We start from the raw sequence: 17,044 nt of genomic DNA on the forward strand, positions 1-17,044 counted from the left end.
CCAGGGGGGTAGAAGGGAGGGGCGGATTCGAGTGGGCGCCAGGTGGAGGGGGGCCAGGGTTGTCAAGGGAGCACGAAAGGGGTCGCGGTGTGTCCGGCAAGGACTGGGTAGGGCAGCGCCTGCTATGGACTAGGTGCGAAGGCTACGAAAGGGTTGTTGGAGGGATGGATGCGGGTGGATTCCGAAACCAAGCGGCTCCGAGGGGCGACTAGAGGTGGGGAGGGGGCGCGCAGGAGTTGCCAAGGTCGGACAGAGGGGAGCGCGGTCTATCCGGCTGGGAATGGGCCGGACAGGGCGCGGGGTTCCGGGGTCGCGGAGAGGCGCGGAGGTAGATCTGAGCTGAGTGGAGGGCGCTTGGGGGTGGGTGCAGAGGGGCGCCGGAGGGATCCCGGCCCAGCGGCCGGTGGAGAGGGACCGCGGAGAGGCGCAGGTGGGAGCTGGGCGGCCGAGCGAGCGCAGAGGGGGCGCGGCTTGCGCGGCTGGGCGGGAACAGGCGCTTGGTCGGGGGCGGGGGGTGCGCCGGGGTCGCCGAGAGGCGGACGCAACAGCGGAGTCCCGGGCTGTCTGGGCGGCCCCAGTGTCTGTCGGCTCACTTCCGGGAACGCCGGGGAACCGCAGTAGCCGCCTGCTAGTGGCGCTGCCAGCCGGCCGGCGCAGGCTGCCGAGCGGGTGAGCGCGCAGGCCAGGCCAAAGCCCTGGTGCCGGCGCGGTGCGGGCCTCAGTCTGCGGCCATGGGGGCGTCCGCGCGGCTGCTGCGAGCGGTGATCATGGGGGCCCCGGGCTCGGGCAAGGGCACCGTGTCGTCGCGCATCACTACACACTTCGAGCTGAAGCACCTCTCCAGCGGGGACCTGCTCCGGGACAACATGCTGCGGGGCACAGGTGGGAGCTCTGGGCCCAGGGCCGGCCGTGCGCTGTCACCCGGGTCGGGCTTTGCGGGCGAGGGGCCGAAGCTGGGCACGCGGGTCCCTGGCTGGGGGCGCGGCATTTCCCTCCCGCCGCCCGGGACAGAGACCTCGGGCTGCTGAGCGACTGCGCCCCAAAACCTCCGGCCTCCGTGGGCCGCTTCGGGCGGGTTATGGGGTGGCGGTGGGGGAAGGGACTGGAAAGTTAGGTCAAGCTCGAAGTTCAGAGACGAAAGGAAACCACCGGGCTTTGTTTCAGAGGCCCAAGTCTTCCCAGTGGCAGCCACTCTTGGGGGTCCATCGAGCTGAGCTGCAGCTTATTCAACGTGCTGGTGCATTTAGAAGACTGTCATTAGCCCTGCTAGAGTTTGCTCGTTCTGTTTTTTCTTTTTTTCTTTCTTTTCTTTTCTTTCTTTCTTTGTTTCTTCTTTCATGTTTTCTTTTTCTTTCTTTTTTGGTGTGGTTAAGCTCTATGAGATCTTGTAGTTCTGACCTTTCCCCCATATTCCCAAGGCCAAGTATTATTTACCCTTGTTGCAGTCATAAAATTATCTCATTTTGATATCCTTAGATTTCGTAGACACGAAGGCTATTCTTGTGCATGGTTATATAAAATATTTTGTTTCTCATGCCAAATAAATTCTTACTGCTCGGCACGAAAGGCAGTTAACAATCTACACTATACAATGGGTGAATTTGTGGTATGTAAATTCTCTCTTAAGAGGGTTGTTTTTGAAAAGCCAATAGCAGGAGTTTTTTTCTCAAAAAATGTTGACCTTACTTTTCAAAATAGAACCCGTTTTGAAACTCATTTTGAAACCCATTTACATAGAAGTAATGCTTACACAAGGCCTTTTTCTTTTGTTTTCCTTTTTTTTTTTTTTTTTGGTAAGGATAGCAAACAGGATAGACGTGCATAGCATAAAAAACAACGCCCTCTTTCGTTCCCTACCTCAGTCCCATTCTTCGGAGGGGAACAGAGTTTCCTTCTAGAAAGGTTTACTTTTTAAGCGCAGATACGTGTACCTTTTTTCTTTTCTTTTTTTTTTTTTGGTTTGTTTGTTTTTTGAGACGGAGTTTTTTTCTGTCTGCCTCCTGGGTTCAGGCAATTCTCCTGTCTCAGCCTCCCTGGTAGCTGGGACTACAGGCGCATGCCACCACGCCGGGCTAATTTTTTGTATTTTTAGTAGCGATGGGGTTTCACTGTGTTAGCCAGGCTCGTCTCCATCTCCTGAACTCGTGATCCACCTGGCTCGGCCTTCCAAAGTGCTGGGATTACAGGTGTGAGCCACCGCGCCCGGCCAACGTGTATCTTTTCTTTTATGTAATATGTGAGCATACTATGTGTATATACTCTGCACTAGTGTGGTTTCACTTTGTGTCTGGGATATATTTCACATGAAAACGGACAAATCCATTTCATTCTGTTTTTGTAGTATGTATTTTCTGAATCTAGTATGATTTATTTAACCAGTTCACACTTGTAATCCCAGCACTTCGGGAGGTCAAGGCGGGCGGATCACTTGACCTTAGCAGTTCTAGACCAGCCTGGGCTGCATGGTGAAACTCCGTCTCTATAAAAAATTAAAAAACAATTAGCGGGGCGCAGTGGCAGGCACCTGTGGTCCTAGCTACTCGGGAGGCTGAGGAGAGAGAATCGCTTGAACCTGGGAGGCGGAGGTTGCTGTGAGTCGAGATTGCAACGCTGCACTCCAGCCTGAGCAAGACCCCATCTCGAAAAAAAAGAAAGAACAAAGGTTGTTTGACTTGCTTGCTAAATGTTGTTAATGCGACATATTGAAGTAGTTAGGTAACATTAAACAGTCCCAGATACTGCTACTGGTTGGGGTCAGGTTAACCAAAGTCTAGGAGAGTAGGCCTGGCGCAATGGCTCATGCTTGTAATCCCAGCACTTTGGGGGCTGAGTCGGGCAGGTCACTTGAGGTCAGGAATTCAAGACCAGCCTAGGCAACATGACGAAACCCCCGTCTCTACCAAAAATACAAAAAATTAGCTGGGCATGGTGGCTCGCACCTGTGGTCCCAGCTTCTCTGGAGTCTGAGGTGGGAGTATCACTTGAGCCCGGGATGCAGAGGTTGTCATGAGCCGAGATTGTGCTACTACATTCCAAGCTGGGTGACAGACAGAGTGATACCCTGTCTCAAAAAAAAAAAAAAAAAAGAAAAAAAGTAAAGCATATTTATTATAAAAGAAGGAAACTATATCTATTTCATGCAAATGTAAAAAAGGTAAATTAAGATCCCTCGTAATTCTGCCTTGCCACACAGAGATGATTATAATTAACTCTTGGGTGCATTTTCTTTTATTCTTTTTTTTCTTTTTCTTTTTTATTTCTGTTGCATTTGTATTTGCAAAATGGTTGTATTCTAAAAACAAATTGTCATATTCTAAATGATAGGTTACTTTTTTATTCTCATTTATAGTGAGCATGTTCACACATCATTAAGCAGTCTTAAAAATGATGTTTAAGCTGGGCGGGGTGGCTCACGCCTGTAATCCTAGCACTTTGGGAGGCTGAGGTGGGTGAATCACCAGAGGTCAGGAGTTCAAGACCAGCCTGGCCAACATGGCAAAACCCTGTCTCTACTAAAAATACAAAAATTAGCCAGGCATGGTGGTGGGCGCTTGTAATCCCAGCTACTTGGGAGGCTGAGGCAGGAGAATCACTTGAAACTGGGAGGCGCAGGTTGCAGTGAGCCGAGATGGCGCCATTGCATTCCAGCCTAGGTGAAAAGAGTGGAACTCTGTCTCAAAAAAAAAGATGTTTAATTTTATCAAAGTTGTATAGTTATTAAACATTTTTATTGGACGTGTATGTTGTTAACTATTGTTTGTTGTAATAAATACTGTTCTGACTATCCCTGCACATAAACATTTGGCAAATCTTTGCTTATTTCCTTCAAATAAATTCCTAGTATGGAATTTCTACAAATATGGTACTATCAAATAATACAACAGAAGGATTGTGCCAATTTACTTTCCAGTCATTGTTTCATGAGGGTGCTATATTTTATAACCCATGGCTGTATTTTATAGCTAAGGTTTAAAATCATCCCAGGAGATATGATAAGGACACTGGAAACTTTAGGCAACTCATTGACAGTAGCAAAGCTGGAATAACTGTAGGTCATCACTGAAACTTGGAGTCAGGGAACTTGAATCTGACCTTAAGACATTTAGTCCAGTCCTCTCTTTTATTGTATTTTATTTTTTTGAGACAGAGTCCCACTCTGTCACCCAGGCTGGAGTGCAGTGGCACGATCTCGGCTTACTGCGACCTCTGACTCCTGGGTTCAAGCGATTCTCCTGCTTCAGCTTCCCAACTCAGGTAGCTGGGACTACAGGCTTGCACCACCGTGGCTGGCTAATTTATTTTCAGTAGAGATGGTTTTGCCGTATTGGCAGGCTGGTCTCGAACTCCTGACCTCAGGTGATCTAACCGCCTCGGCCTCTCAGAGTCAGACCTCTCTTTTAGAGATGAGGAGACTGAGTTCAGGAGAACTTGCTTGATAGTAAACAGTATTTATTGGGGGATTAGGGTGAAAACGTAGATTTCTCTACGTTAAATACTGTTTTCTCTATGCAGTATTTCCCACATTGAGATTCATGAGATAGACATGAATTAGATGATGAGATTCATGAGATAGACATTTTAGATAGACAAAAACTTTTTATTTATTTCAAAGCAGAATTGAAACAGACACAAATCTAGCACATCAAAGCTGTATTTCATGAAAATTATAGCTATTAATTTTTAAAGCTAAGTCACTTTAAAGAAAACTATATAGTAAAGAACTATATAGTAAAGAAAAACTATATAGTGAATAATAGTTCAACTATGGTAGAAATCGTGAGGTTGAAGTGTGATTGCTTAGTCTGAGAAACTGCACTGTAGCATAGTGCTTCTCAGAGACATAACCCTGGCTAGGTGTGGTGGCTTATGCCTGTAATCTCAACACTATGGGAGGCCAAGGCTGGAGGGTCATTTGAGCCCAGGAGATTGAGACTAGCCTGGGTAACATGGTGAGAACCCGTCTCTACAAAAGATAAAAACATTAGCTGGATGTGGTGGCACGTGCCTGAAGTCTCAGCTCTCTGAGAGGCTGAGGCGAGAGGATTGCTTGAACCCAGGAGTTCGAGGCTGCAGTGGGCTGTGATAGCACCACAGTACTCACAGTGACAGAGTGAGACTCTGTCTCAAAAAAAAAAGGAGACATAACCCTAGACTAGACGGCCAACCCTTATGAATCTCATTTATTCTCATCTGTATGATGGGGGAGATGAATGTAGTAGATAATCTTCAAGACTTCTGTCAGTCCCTGGATTCTATATTTCTTCAAAACATTATTATATACACCTGTGGCACATAGGCTTGCATAATTAGAATGATACTGATGGCAAAGCGGAGTTTTTTTTTTTTTTTTTGGAATGGTAAAACATTTAATTTGTAATAGGCAATTCCAAAAATATAAAAGGATATTTCATGAAAAGATTCTTCCAAGATATTTTATGCTTATACAATCAAATGTTTACCTATGCTTCTCTTTGTGTATGTGTTTTTTAAAACACAGATTATAGCATGCTGTATATACTGTTTTATACCTTTAACAATACTGCTTTGCATATGGAGTGTCCCATTTCATTTTTTTCTAATAGCTTTATTGAGATATAATTAACGTACCATATAATGTGTCCATTTAAAGTATAAAACTCAGTGGACTTTAATATATTCACAGAGTTGTGCAGACATCACCAAAATCAACTTTTTTTTTTTTTTTTTGAGATGGAGTCTCGCTCTGTTGCCTAGGCTGGAGTGCAGTGGCACGATCTTGGCTCACTGTAACCTCCGCCTCCCACGTTCAAGTGCTTCTCCTGCCTCAGCCTCCTGAGTAGCTGGGATTACAGCTGTGAGCCACCATGCCCAGCTAATTTTTGTATTTTTAGTAGAGATGGGGTTTCACCATGTTAGCCGGGCTGGTCTCGAACTTCCTACTTCAAGCGATCCACCCACCTCGGCTTCTCAAAGTTCTGGGATTACAGGCGTGAGCTACTGCACCTGGCCTTCATCAATTTTAAATTAATATATTTTTTCTTTTAAAAATTTTTTTCTTTTTAAAATATTTTTTTGGCCAGGCATGGTGGCTCACACCTGTAATCTCAGCACTTTGGGAGGCTGAGGAAGGTGGATCATTTGAGGTCAAGGGTTTGAGATCAGCCTGGTCAACATGGTGAGACCCCGTCTCTACTAACAATACAAAATAAAATTAGTTGGGTATGGTGGCGGGCACCTGTTGGGAAGCTGAGGCAGGAGAATGGCTTAAGCCCAGGAGGCGGAGGTTGCATTGAGCCAAGATCATGCCACTGCACTCCAGCCTGGGCAACACAGCGAGACTCTGTTTCCAAAAAAAAAAAAATATATATATATATATGTGTATATATATATTTATATATGTATATATATATATATATGGGGTCTCACCATGTTGGTCCAGGCTTGTCATGAACTCCTAGCCTCAAGTAATCCTCCCCTCCTTAGCCTCTCAAGGTGTTGGGATTACAGGGATGAGCCACAGTGTCCAACCTTTTAAAAAAATAATATTTTTTCTTTAATCATCAATTTTAGAACATACCCATCACCCCATAAAAGAAACTTCATACCTATTAGCAGTCACTTCTGTTCCTACCCCACACCCCACCACCTGAGCCTCTGGCAACACCAACTTACCTCCTGTCTCTTTTGAGTTTTCTATACTGGACATTTCATACAAATGCAATCATACAATATGTGGTCTTTTCTGACTGGCTTCTTTCATTTAGCTTAGTGTTTTCAAGGCTCATCCACACTATAGCATGTTTAGTACTTCATTCTTTTTTATCGCTGAATACAATTCCATTTTATGGATGGGCCATGTTTTATTTATCCATTCATAAGTTGGTGAACATTTGGGTTGTTTTCTCTTTTTCTGTTATCTTATGGGTGTACCATAGTTTGTTTAAATAACTTAAAGGACAATTTTTAAAAGGTAAGCCTGGTCATGAATACTGTCTCAAAGAAAGTAGGCTTTTGCTAGATTGGTATTTTTTAACAAAATAAGTTAGGCCTTTTAAAATTCCATGGCTAGAATCTAGTAGAATCCAGGGAGCTTGTCTCTCCGTCTATCCATCTCTTCATCCATCTGTCCATCTAACCATTCATTCAGGCAACTATCCGTGGATCCTTTAAGCATCAGATATGTGCTAGGTAGTGGAGACACAGAGAGCAACTGATTTCACTAGGTGCTCACAGAGTGTGGGCATGGGGGCAGGAGGGCAGATGGACATGTGTATTAGTCAGCTCAGGCTGCTGTAACACAATACCACACACTAGGGGGGCTTAAACCACATAATTTATTTTCTTATAGTTCTGGAGGCTAGAAGTACGAGACCAAGGCACTGGCAGAGTTGGTTTCTGGTGAGGCCCTTCTTCCTGGCCTGTCTAGTTGCCTTCTCACTTTGTTCTCACATGGCCTTTCCTCTGTAAGCAGGCAACCCTGATGTCTCCTCCTCCTCTTATAAAGACACCAGGCTTATTGGATTAGTGCCCTTCCATTATGACCTCATTTAATCTTAGTTACCTCCTTTAAAGCCCTATTTCCAAATATAGTCACCCTGGGGGTTAGGTTCCAACATACAGATTTAGGGGAGACATAATTCCATCTATAACAACATGTAAACACAGTCATTGGAGTGATACGTGTCTCAATAGAGGCAAGTCTGTGACATTTGGAAGTCCAGAGGGGGAGCTTCCAGTTCCCTAGGAGGTTGAGGGACACTTGACCATGAAGGGCCTTTTAGGATGTGTGTTGAAAAATCAATAAGAGCTTACCATGCGGCTTGAGTAAAGGCTAGGAGGATCCATGTATGTAGAGCTCCTTGCTGGGGGTGTGGTTTCAGGGTGAAGTGCCAATGGGGAGGATGAGGGAGGAGGAGAAATAAGATGAGGCTGGACCCAGGTGGGCATTTATGTAATTGTCAAAATCAGAATTTATCCGAAGCAGAGTGAATGGGAAGGGGAGTATAGACCTGGAACAGGAACTCTTTCTGGATGCTTCACTGAAGAGGAGAGAGATTGAGTGATGGTGAGCGGGAGGAACAATGGTCAAGGGAGGTTTTCATTTTTAATATAATTCTTGTGCAATATTCCATGCATCAGAGTATTATAAGGTCTGTGTATGGTTAGAAGAAGAATAAAATGAACATGATTTACCCATCACCAGAGAGAAACAAGGACTTTGGGGGCCCTCCAGTTCCCCTTCCATGCACATCTCCTTCCTGCTTCCCAGAGGTAACCACTTTGTTGACTCAAGTGTTTATTATTTGAGAAAGGTTTTTTTTTTAAAGCCCTTGATTGGGTGTAAAGCTATCATTTAACTAATTTCCTGACATTCTCCTAGTTTTATTTTGTTCTGACACATTTTTAAATTTAAGTTTTATGTCATTTATAATGATGCTAAAAGCATTTTGGCAGGAGCTAGATTAATTCTCTGTAGCCTTTTCTCTTGGCACATGTGAAAGAGAACTGCTGGTTGGCGGGTGGCTCACCCCTGTAATCCCAGCACTTTGGGAGGCTAAGGTAGGAGGATCAGTAGAGTCCAGGAGTTTGAGACCAGCCTGGGTAACATAGTGAGACCCCTATCTCTACAAAAAATAAAAAAAAAATTAGCCAGGCATGATGGTGCTTGCCTATAGTCCTAACTACTTGGGAAGCTAAGCTGGGAGGATCGCTTGAGCCCAGGGGTTTGAGACTGCAGTGAGTTATAATCATGCCACTGCATTGGCTCTTTGGAAAAAAAAAAAGAGAGAGAGAGAGAGAACTGTTATTTACAGTTTGGTCAGGTCCCTCTTTTGTGCTTCATAACTGCTCAAACAGTAAGTTTGAATAAGCTCATTCAGATATGAGGTGTGGTTGATTTGGGTAACATGAAACTTTAAAGGGAGATACAGAATTTAAAATGGCTTTTTATGTAATATAAACATTTATTTCTCATACTAATGTCTCCATGTTTTAGGATTTCTAGTTATTATCCTTAAAAGTTGATTTTGAGTTTCCCTATTTTTCTCTAACCTTCTTTTCCTACTTTTGTGTATAACTTTGTAGAAAATTAGCTTATCATAAATCATTTACTTTTAAACTGCCTTTTGTGTTTTGTGGAAGTGCCCAAATTTGTTAATTTTTGAATCAAAAAAGGAAATACAGTTGGCCTTGAACAACTTTGGGTTTAGGGCTGCCGATTCCTAGTGTAGTCAAAAATCCACATGTAACTTTTGACATCCCCAAAACTTAAATAGCCTACTGTTGACCAGGAGCCTTACCAATAGCATACACAATTGATTCACACATATTTTATATGATATATGTATTGTATACTGTATTCTTATAATAAACCAAGTGAGAGAAAAAAATGTTATTAAGAAATTATCAGCCATGTGCAGTGGCTCATGCCTGTAATCTCAGCACTTTGGGAAGCCAAGATGGGAGGATCACTTAAGCCCAGGAGTTCAAGACCAGCTTGGGCAAAGCAAGACTCCCTCTCTACAAAAAAGTGAAAAAAAATTAGCCGGGCATTGTGGTGTGTGCCTGTTTTCCCAGCTACTTGGGAGGTTGAGGTGGGAGGATCACTTGGACCCAGCACGTTGAGGCTGCAGTGAGCTATGATCATACCACTGCAGTCCAGCATGGATGTCAGAGTGAGACCATGTCTCTAAAAAAGAAAATCATAAGAAAAGAAAATATATTTACTGTTTGTTAAATGGAAGTGGATCATCATAAAGATCTTCATCCCCATTGTCTTCATGTCAAGTAGACTGAAGAGGAGGAGGGGTCAGTTTTGTTGCCTAAGAGTGGCAGAGGCAGAGGTGGACCCATGCAGTTCAAACCCATGTTGTTCAAGGGTCCACTCTAGAATTTTTATGAGGAGTCTGTTAAGATGTAACATTAAATGTAGGTAATCAAATGGATAAAAGTTTACCATATCTCCAGAGAACATGCTGGTTAAGAGTCTTTGCATATAATTTTGGGAGGGGGTAAATATATTTGAAATGTAATATATTAACTGCTTAGACTCAGATTAGGGAGTTAAGTCTTTTTTTTTTTTTTTAAGTAAGCTTCAATTGAAGCATTATAGGCTCCAGGTTTTAATAAATATTGTGGATAAATGCTTATTGATATAGAAAGTTCATGATACAGACACCATTAAATACTGTGCAGCCATAAAAATGAACAAGATTGCGTCCTTTGCAGGGACATGGATGGAGCTGGAGGCCATTATCCTTAGCAAACTAATGCAGGAAAAGAAAACCAAATACCTCATGTTCTCACTTATAAGTGGGAGCTAAATGATGAGAACACATGGACGCATAGAGGGAACAATTCACACTAGGGCCTTTCAGAGGATGGAGGTGGGGAGGAGGGAGAGGATCAGGAAAAATAACTAACGCATACTAGGCTTAATACCTGGGTGATGAAATAATCTGTACAGTAAACCCCCATGACACAAGTTCACCCATGTAACAAACCTGCACATATATCCCTGAAATTATAATAGAAATTATAAAACAACAACAAGAACAATAAAATAAAAACACTTTACATTTGAGAAAGAATGACAATATCAGTAGGTAAAACCAACATCAACAGTTACAAGACCATCCTTCCAGCCAAGTAAGGCAGTCAAAAGATGTGTAGATCTGGTAGCAGAAACTGGGTCCATAATTATCAAAGTGGAAGTTCACAGAGCAATTATAATTGAGAAGATAAAAACTCATGTAACTTCCATTCAGTACTGCAATTTAAAAATAGATTTTTTCACAATAACTATATACAAGATAATATATTTAACACAACAAAAGAGAAAAATAACAATTCTTTCTCATCACACAAAAATCTATTTAGAATGTTTAAGATATCTAATCTCGATGTCTTTCTTGTTCTAATTAAATCATACAAACAAAAAAGTTCATGATAAATGAAAAACAGATTATTAGGCTACACATAGGATTATCTATCTATATATAAACAAAACTCAAAATACCTGGTTTTCGTTTTGTTTTTGTTTTTCCTGAGACAAGGTCTTGCTCTGACACCAAGGCTGGAGTGCAGTAGTGCGGTCATGGCTCACTGCAGCCTTGACCTCCTGGGCTCAAGCAATCCTCCCACCTCAGTTTCCTGAATAGCTGGGACCACAGGCAATGAAAGTTTTTATATTATCATTAATAATAATTATCTCTGAGTAGTGATCAGACTATGAGTGGTTTTTTATTTTTTTTCTTACTGGGAATTTTTCATCTGTTCTATTTTTTAAAAAACAAAATCTGTATTGAGATTTAATTCACATACCATACAATTAGCCCTTGTAAAGTGTATGATTCAGTGGTTTTTAGCATATCCAAAGTTGTGCAACCATCACCTCAATCAATTTTAGAACATTTTTATCACTCCAAAAAGAAACGCTGTTCTCATTAGCAGTCATTACCCATTTCTCCCCAACCCTTCCAGCCTTTGGCAACTACTAATCTTCTTTCCATCTCTTTAGATTTGCCTATTCTAAACATTTTATGCAAATGGAATCATACGATATATAGTCTTTTGTGTCTGGCTTCTTTCACTGAGCATGTTTGAAGGTTCATCTATGCTGTAACATGTATCAGTACTTCATTTCTTTTTTTGCTGAATAATATTCCACTGTCTTGATATACTACATTTTATTTACCTGTTCATCAGTTGATGGACATTTGACTTGTTTCTACTTCTTGGTTATTTTAAATAATGCCACTATGAACATTCATTTACAAGTTTTTGTGTAGACATATTTCTTTTTTTTTTTTTTTTAAGAGACACAGTCTCTTCTCTGTCACCAAGGCTGGAGTGCAGTGGTGCAATCATAACTCAATAGCAGCAGCCTTGAACTCCTGCACCCAAGTGATCCTCCCACCTGAGCCTCCCAAGTAGCCGGGACTACAGGCATGCACCACCATGCCCGTATTTTTTTTATTTAGATGTAGGGTCTTGCTGTGTTGCCCAGGCTGGTCAGGAACTCTTAGGCTTGAGCAATCTTCCTGTGTTGGCTCCCAAAACATTGGGATTACAGACATGAGCCACCACAGCTGGCCATATGTTTTTATTTCTCATGGGCATACAGCGAGGGGAGGAATTGCTATCTCTTATGGTAACTGTCTTTCCCCCCTCCCTGCAAGACAGGGTCTTGCTCTGTCACTCAGGCTGTAGTACAGTGGCGCGATCATGGCTCACTGCAGCATTGAGCTCCTGGGCCTCAGCCTCCTGCCTCAGCCTCCTGAATAGCTGGAACTAGAAACACATACCAAGCACCCAGCAAATTTAAAAAATTTTATTTAAGCTGGGTGCAGTGGCTCATGCCTGTAATCACAGCACTTTGGGAGGCAAAGGTGGGTAGATCACCCAAAGTCAGGAGTTCAGCACCAGCCTGACCAACATGGTGAAACCCTGTCCCTACTAAAAATACAGAATTAGCTGGGTGTGGTGGCGCATGCCTGTAATCCCAGCTACTCAGGAGGTGGAGGCAGGAGAATCGCTTGGACCCGGGAGGCAGAGGTTGCAGTGAGCCAAGATTGCGCCATTGCACTCCAGCCTGGGCAACAAGAGCAAAATTCCATCTCAAAAAAAAATATATATATATATATGTGTGTGTGTGTGTGTATATATATATGTAGGTGTATATATGTATGTGTATATATATGTATGTATATATGTATGTATATGTTTATATGTATGTATATATATAAGTATGTGTATATATATGTATGTATGTGTGTGTGTGTATATATATATATATATATATTTATATATTTGTAGAGACATGGTCTTGCTGTGTTGCCCAGGCTGGTCTTGAACTCCTGGCCTCAAGTGAAACTCCTTCCTTGGCCTCCCAAAGTGCTGGGATTGCAGGTGTGAGTCACCACACAGGGCTTGGTAACTGTGTTCAACCTTTAAAAAAACTACCACACTGTTTTACAAATTGGCTACACCATTTTATAATGCTACCAGCAATATATGAGGGTTACAGTTTCTCCACATTCTTACCAACACTTGTTTTTATTTATTTTTTTGTTTGAGACACAGTTTCACTCTGTCGCCCAGGCTGGAGTGCAGTGGCAGCTATTCAGCTCACTGCAACCTCCGCCTCCCAGGTTCAAGCAATTCTCCTGCCTCAGCCTCCCGGGTAGCTGGGACTACAGGCGTGCACCACCACACCCAGCTAATTTTTGTATTACTAGTAGAGACAGGGTTTCACCATTTTGGTCAGGCTGGTCTTGAACTCCTGACCTCAAGTGATGCGCCTGCCTCGGCCCCCCAAAGTGCCGGGATTACAGGCATGAGCCATTGTGCCTGGCCTAACACTTGTTTTTAAAGGCATATGTTGTTTTATTGTGCTTCACAGGTACTGTATCTTTTTTTACAAATCTAAGTTTTGTGGCAACTCTGTGTCAAGCAAGGCTATTGGCCCCATTTTCCCAACAAGTACGCACTTCCCATTTCTATTTTACATTTTTAGTAACTTTTGCAATACTTAAAATATTTTCATTATTATTATATCTGTTAAAGTGATCTGTGATCAGTGATCTTTGATGTTACTATTGTAATTGTTTTGGGGTGCCATGAACTATACCCATATAAGATGGCAAACTTAATTGATAAATGTTATGTGTGTTCTGACTGCTCCACTAACCAGCCATTCCCTTGTCTCTCTCTCCTCGAGCTCCCCTATTCCCTGAGACACAACAATATTGAAATTAGGCCAATTAATAACCCTACAGTGGCCTCAAAGTGTTCAAGTTAAAGGAAGAGAGTGGCACATCTCTCACTTTAAATCAAAAGCTAGAAATGATTAAGCTTAGTGAGGAAGGCATGTTGAAAACCAAGACAGGCTGAAACTAGGCTTCTTGCACCAGTTAGCCAAGTTGTAAGTGCAAAGGAAGACCTTGAAGGAAATTAAAAGTGCTGCTCCAGTAAACACTGGAGCACAAGAAAGCAAAACAACCTTGTTGATATGGAGAAAGCTTGAGTGGTCTAGAAAGAAGATCAAACCAGCCACATCATCCATTAAGCCAAAGCCCAATCCAGAGCAAGGCCCTAATTCTCTTCATTTCAGTGAAGGCTGAGAGATGTGTTGAAGCTGTAGAATAAAAATTTGAAGCTAGCAGAGGTTGGTTCATGAGGTTTAAGGAAAGAAGCTGTCTCTGTAACATGAAAGTGTGAGTGCTGATGTAGAAGCTGCAGCAAGGTATCCAGAAAATCTAGCTGAGATCATTGATGAAGGTGTCTACACTAACAGATTTTCAATGTAAACAAAACAGCCTTCTATTGGAAAAAGATGCCATCTAGGACTTCCATTGCTGGAGAAGAGAAGTCAATGCTTGACTTCAAAGCTTCAAAGGACAGGCTGACTCTCTTGCTAGGGACTAATGCAGCTGGTGACTTTAAGTTGAAGCCAATGCTCATTTACCATTCCAAAAATCCGAGGGCCTTGAGAATTATCTAAATCTACCCTGCCTGTGCTCTGTAAATGGAATGACAAAGCCTGGATGACAGCACATCTGTTTATAGCATGGTTTACTGACTATTTGAAGCCCACTGTTGAGAACTATTGTTGAGAGAAAAAGATTCGTTTGAAAGTATTACTGCTCATTGACAATGCACCTGGTCACCCAAAAGCTCTGCTGGAGATGTACAAGGAAATTCATGTTGTTTTCATGCCTGCTGACACAACATCCATTCTGTAGCCCACGCATCAAGGAGTAATTTCAATTCTCAAGTTTTATTATTTAAAAAACACATTTGATAAGGTTCAGCTGCTATATAGATGGTGATTCCTCTGATGGATTTGGGCAAAGTAAATAGAAAAACTTAGGGAAAGGATGCGCCATTCTAGATGCCAGGAAGAACACTCATGATTCAGGAAGAAGGTCAAAGTGTCAACATTAACAGGAGTTTGGAAGAAGTTGATTCCAACCCTCATGGATGACTTTAAGGGGTTCAAGCCTTCAGTGTAGGAAGTAACTACACATATGGTGGAAATAGCAAGAGAACTAGAATTAGAAGTGCAGCCTGAAGATGTAACTGGATTGCTGCAATCTCATAAAACTTGAATGGATGAGGAGTTGCTTTTAATGAATGAGCAAAGAACGTGGTTTCTTGAGGTAGAATCTAGTCCTGGTGAAGATGCTGTGAGCATTATTCAAATGGCAACAAGGGATTTAGAATATGACTTAAACTTAGTTGAAAAAGGAGCAGCGGGTCTGAGAGGATAGACTACAGTTTTGAAAGAAGTTCTACTGTGGATAAAATACTATCACACAACACTGCATGCTACAGAGAAGTTTTTGGTGAAAAGAAGAGTCAGTTGATGAGGCAGACTTTATTGTTGTCTTATTTTATGCAATTGCACAGCCACCTCATCGTTTAGCAACCACCATCCTGATCAGTCAGCAGCCATCAGCCATGGAGGCAAGACCCTCCATCAGCAAAAAGATTAAGACTCTCTGAAGGCTCAGATGATCATTAACATTTTTTAGCAATAAAACTATTTTGAATTAAGGTAGGTACATTGTTATTTTAGACATAATGCTATTGCACTTAATAGACTACATTGTAATGTAAATATATAACTTTTATATGCACTGAGAAACCAAAAAATTTGTGTGACTCACATATTCACTTTATTGTGGTAGTCTGGAACCAAACCCACAATATCTCCAGGGTAGGCCTGTGTGTGTCTTTTTGACTATAACCATGTTCGTGAATGTGAAGTAGTATCTCCTTGTGGTTGTCATTTGACTTCCCTAATGATTAAGGACGTTGATCATGTGTTCATGGGCTTATTGGCCATTTGTATATCTTTGAAGAAATGTGTATTCAGATCCTATGCCCATTTAACATTTTTTTAAAATTGAGTTGTAAGAGTTCTTTAGATATTCTAGATACAAATTCCTTACGAGATACATGATTTGCAAAATTTTTCCTCCATCCCATGCTATGCATTGTATTTTCACTTCTTTTCTTTTCGTTTCTTTTTTAAGAGATGGGGTTTCACCATGTTGGCCAGGCTGCTCTCGAACTCCTGACCTCAGGTGATCTGCCCACCTCAGCCTCCCAAAGTGCTGGGATTACAGGCAGGAGCCACTGCACCCGGCCTCACTTTCTTAATGATGTTCTTTGAAGCACAAGGTTTTTAATTTTAATGAAGTCTAATGTATCTATTTTTTTCCTTTGTTGTGCTCTTGGTTTGATATCTAGAAACCATTGCCTAATGCATAGTGATGAAGATTTATACCTGTGTTTTCTATTAAGAGGTTTTAGGCTGGACGCAGTGGCTCACACCTGTAATCCCAGCACTTTGGGAGGCTGAGGCAGGCAGATCACGAGGTCAGGAGTTCGAGCCTGGCCAACATGGTGAAACCCTGTCTCTACTAAAAATACAAAAATTAGCTGGGCATGGTGGTGGGCACCTGTAATCCCAGCTACTTGGGAGGCTGAGGCAGGAGAATCACTTGAACCTGGGATGGGGAGGTTGCAGTGAGCCAAGATTACATCATTGCACTTTAGCCTGGGTGACAAGAGCGAGACTCCATCTCAAAAAAAAAAAAAAAAAAAAGTTTAGTAGCTTTAGCACTTACATTTAGGTTTATGACCTATATTGAGTTAATTTTTATACATGGTAGAGGTCTAACTTCATTCCTTTTCATCTGGATATTTATTTGTCCCAGGAGCATTTGTTAAAAAGACTACTTTTTCTTCATTCATTTATTTTGGCATCCTATTAAAAATCAGTTTACTATAAATTTGAAAGGTTATTTCTGGACTTTCAATTGTATGATTTTTTTTTTTTTGAAACAGGTTCTCACTCTGTTGCCCAGGCTGGAGTGCAGTAGCATGATCATGGCTCACTGTAGCCTTGACCTCTTGGGCTCAAGCAATCTTCCCACCTCAGTCTCCTGAGTAGCTGAGACTACAGCCATGAGCCACCACACCCAGCTAATTTTTTAATCTTTTGTAGAGATGGGGTCTCACCATGTTGCCTAAGCTGGTCTCAAACCGTTGGCTT

At 42.1% G+C, this 17,044-nt stretch overlaps 1 protein-coding gene across 2 annotated transcripts in view; it reads left to right on the forward strand.

Annotated features, from left to right (window-relative positions):
* The first annotated feature begins 424 nt into the window (after positions 1–424).
* AK3 (adenylate kinase 3) overlaps positions 425–17,044 on the forward strand; it is a 31,634-nt gene continuing 15,014 nt past the window's right edge. The window contains exon 1 of one of the 2 annotated variants that reach the window (XM_004047763.5): positions 425–882. In XM_004047763.5, coding sequence (XP_004047811.1) covers positions 732–882 — 151 coding nt within the window. In that variant the 5' untranslated portion in view covers positions 425–731. Of the gene's footprint in view, positions 883–13,725; positions 15,539–17,044 lie in introns of those variants that run through there. The other variant, XM_004047764.4, reaches the window with a different exon arrangement.

The sequence above is a fragment of the Gorilla gorilla genome, chromosome 13, assembly GCF_029281585.2.
Source record: "Gorilla gorilla gorilla isolate KB3781 chromosome 13, NHGRI_mGorGor1-v2.1_pri, whole genome shotgun sequence".
Lineage (NCBI taxonomy): Eukaryota > Metazoa > Chordata > Mammalia > Primates > Hominidae > Gorilla > Gorilla gorilla.